The 3,390-nt window shown below is 36.1% G+C and overlaps 1 protein-coding gene across 1 annotated transcript in view; it reads right to left on the bottom strand.

Moving 5' to 3' along the window:
* Nucleotides 1–948: 948 nt before the first annotated feature.
* The window catches only part of LOC106877886 (protein furry), a 152,698-nt gene continuing 150,256 nt past the window's right edge, over nucleotides 949–3,390 (bottom strand). The window contains exons 61-62 of the mRNA XM_052974065.1: nucleotides 2,680–2,790; nucleotides 949–1,685 (exon numbers count right to left, since the gene is read on the bottom strand). Of these exons, the coding sequence (XP_052830025.1) occupies nucleotides 1,485–1,685; nucleotides 2,680–2,790 (312 nt within the window). The 3' untranslated portion in view covers nucleotides 949–1,484. The remainder of the gene's footprint in view (nucleotides 1,686–2,679; nucleotides 2,791–3,390) is intronic.

Below are 3,390 nucleotides of genomic sequence, written 5' to 3'. Positions count from 1 at the left end.
ATATATATATATATATATATATATATATATATATAGAGAGAGAGAGAGAGAGAGAGAGAGAGAGAGAGATGTACATACAACCTGCTGTGTTTACACACAGACATACACACACACACACAGTTAAATATGTTGTATTATGTGTGTGTATGTATCTATATGTCCATGTGTGTGTGTGTATGGGTGATGTATGTTATACACACTCAATGTTCATCTACCTGATTATTTTTACACCTAGCACGGAATAATGACTGTAAAAACAAACATACACACACACATACATAAAACCAGAATGGAGAAAGCTGGTTCAAAGACTACAGATCCATCACTGGAACTGTAAAAGTCTGTAAAGCTTTCCATAAGTTTATCACTTAAGTGTACATCAGCATGTCTAGGCGTGCAACTGTATGCATGAGAATACATACATAAAACAAAATATACAAATCTGCATGCACAGACACACACACACACACACACACACATACATACATACACACCCTGTTCTTGATGTTGAAATTCCAATGAAGGAGCTTTGGATCTAGGTTAGAAACCAGTTCTTTCTCTATTCGCAAGAAATCTTGAAATAAAACTGAATAACAATATACATACATACATACATACCTACCATAAATCCTCGAGTATAGTCCGCCCTTGAGTATAATATGCAGGGGATTTTTAGGGGGCTGTACCTCTGAAAAAGCTAAACCCTGTGTATAATACGCACCCCTTCTCTAACTTGAGTCAATGAGGTCTATATAACGTCCTTTGTTTGTAAACGTATATACGGTAACGTCCTTTATTATTATTGTATATATAACATAATGCAAGCATGTAGCTTTTTTTGTGCACTTTGTTTGCAGAAAATAAAGAAATAACAGAAATAACGTCAGTGAAAAATAAATATTAAGTAAATTGCCTTTCACATATTTATCACTATCAGTTGCAAAAGCAAAAGCAAAAACATTTATTCAAATCCTTCAAATTCAATGTCACTTTCAGCATGTAAACATGTCAGCATCATTGTAGTTTAAATCTCCGTCATCGTCAGATTCATAGTCAACATCAGAAGATTCACTTTCATTTATTTCATCTTTCCACACGTCATCCTGAGTACCATCCAGTGCAGACGATATACAACACTTTTATTTTAATAAATGTTGCTTACTGCAAGTTATGGATGATTCTTTTATGACTTCATTGCTTTCAGGCTTAGTTTGAGGTATTTTCGCACCTGACATCACAAAATGCGTCTGAATAAACATTGCCGGACAGCAAATAGAGACTCGGACATTGCTTAGAAAATATTTTTCATTTTTAACCTCGTATATAGTACGCACTAGGGATTTTGACCTTTAAATTTTTGGAAAATAATGCAGATTATACTCGAGGATTTACGGAACATACATACATATAGACAGACAGATATACACACAAACACAAAAGCCTGAAATGCCAGTCACTGAGAATAGATATTTATATAAGATTTGTCACCTGAAAAGACGTAACAACTGTAGAGCCTGAAGATAATGGTGTGCCGTTATATACTGAATTAGGCAGGCAACAACTTCCTCTTTGGTTTCAGCATTAGAATCCAAGTCAAAGAGGTTGTTGTGCCCATTTTCCAAGTCCATCCAGATTTGGGTAAGATTCTTCTTTATAGCTGTAACTGATATGGATATATTAATGACCTAGAAAAGTAAACAGAAACATTTCTTAATTAGAAGTAGTGAGGAGGGGTGTGTTTCTTTCTCCATTTACCTTGTTACATATCAGTTCTATATACTAAGCAAACTGTCCTGTTGTGGTCTCTGCTTGGGTTTTGGTGATCCTTTGACCCTACAGAAATTTCTATTGCATAATATAACTTGTACTTATACACACATACAGAGATGATGTGTTGGAGCAGCAGTAGTCTATTCAATTTAATAGTAATAATAATAATAATAAGCTTTTCTACTATAGGCACAAGGCCTGAAATTTTGTGGAGAGGAGTAAGTCGATTACATTGACCTCAGTCTTTCACTGGTATTTAATTTATCGAGCTTGAAAGGATGAACAGCAAAATTTATCTCATTGACCCTGGAAGGATGAAAGGCAAAGTTGACCTCAGCAGATCTTAAACTCCTAACATAGAGATGGATGAAATGCTGCTAAGCATCTTGCCTGACGTGCAAATGCTTCTGCTAGCTCGCCGCCTTAATAATAATAGCAATAATAATAACAATAATAATAATAATAATAATAATAATAATAATAATAATAATCCTTTCTATTATAGGCACAAGGCCTGAAATTTGGGGCAGGTGGGTAGTCAATTACATCGACCCCAGTACTCAACTGGTACTTAATTTATCGACCCTGTAAGGATGAAAAGTAAAGTCGACCTCGGCGGAATTTGAACTCAGTGACAGGCGAAATACTGCTAAGCATTTCGTCAGGTGAGTTAACGATTCTGCCAGCTCGAAGGAATTGGAACGTGAAGACTAATGAAATACCACTAAGCATTTCACCTTGCGTGCTAACGATTCTGCCAGCTTGCTGCCTTAATAAAAAAAAGTAATAATAATAATTATCATCATCATCATCATCATCGTCGTCGTCGTCGTCATTATTGTCCTCAGGAGTGAAGTATTTAAAAAAATTTTTATAGAAGATAAAAATTAAAAATGCAATTTGTTGTACCTGGGTGGGAATGTCCACATTATATACAATGTCCAGAACTTTGGAGTAACTTTCAAACAACGACATCAGTTGAAAAATTAGTTTGTAGAGACAGCGGCACATGTTTAATTTCTGAAATTGAAAGAATAGCATTGTAAATGGTAAGCATTTGAGATTGGTTGAGGTCCCATCTCTGGTCCTGAGTCTATTTTAAAAAAGAACATCTGATATAAAGATGGACAAAATGACAAACTGATATGCAGACAATAATTACTGATACTTTGCCAGTTATAATGATGGGGGTTCCAGTTGATCTGATCAATAGAACAGCTGGTGTATCTTTAAAGTAATTCTCAGGGAGATTCAGCATGACACAGAATGTGATAAGGCTGGCCCTTAGAACTACAGGTACAACTCATCTTTGCCAGCTGAGTGGACTGGAGCAATGTGAAATAAAATGTCTTGTTCAAGGACATGGTGTGCCACCAGGTATTGAACTCATGACCTAATGATTGTAGCTGAATACTCTGACCACTAAGCCATGTGACTTCACTTAGGGGTTCACAATAAAGGAGAAGTCAATGACATAATTGTTGTGTTGGTTGAAACAAGACTAATTGTGGCCAGACAAATGTAGAAGAGAGAGAGATAGAGAGGGGGGGAAAGAGAGAGAGAGAGAGAGGGGAGAGAGAGAGAGAGAGAGGTGAGAGGGGAGAGAGAGAGAGAGTAAGA

Source organism: Octopus bimaculoides, chromosome 17 (assembly GCF_001194135.2).
Source record: "Octopus bimaculoides isolate UCB-OBI-ISO-001 chromosome 17, ASM119413v2, whole genome shotgun sequence".
NCBI classification, from domain to species: domain Eukaryota; kingdom Metazoa; phylum Mollusca; class Cephalopoda; order Octopoda; family Octopodidae; genus Octopus; species Octopus bimaculoides.
This window is presented reverse-complemented; position numbering and strand designations above follow the sequence as displayed.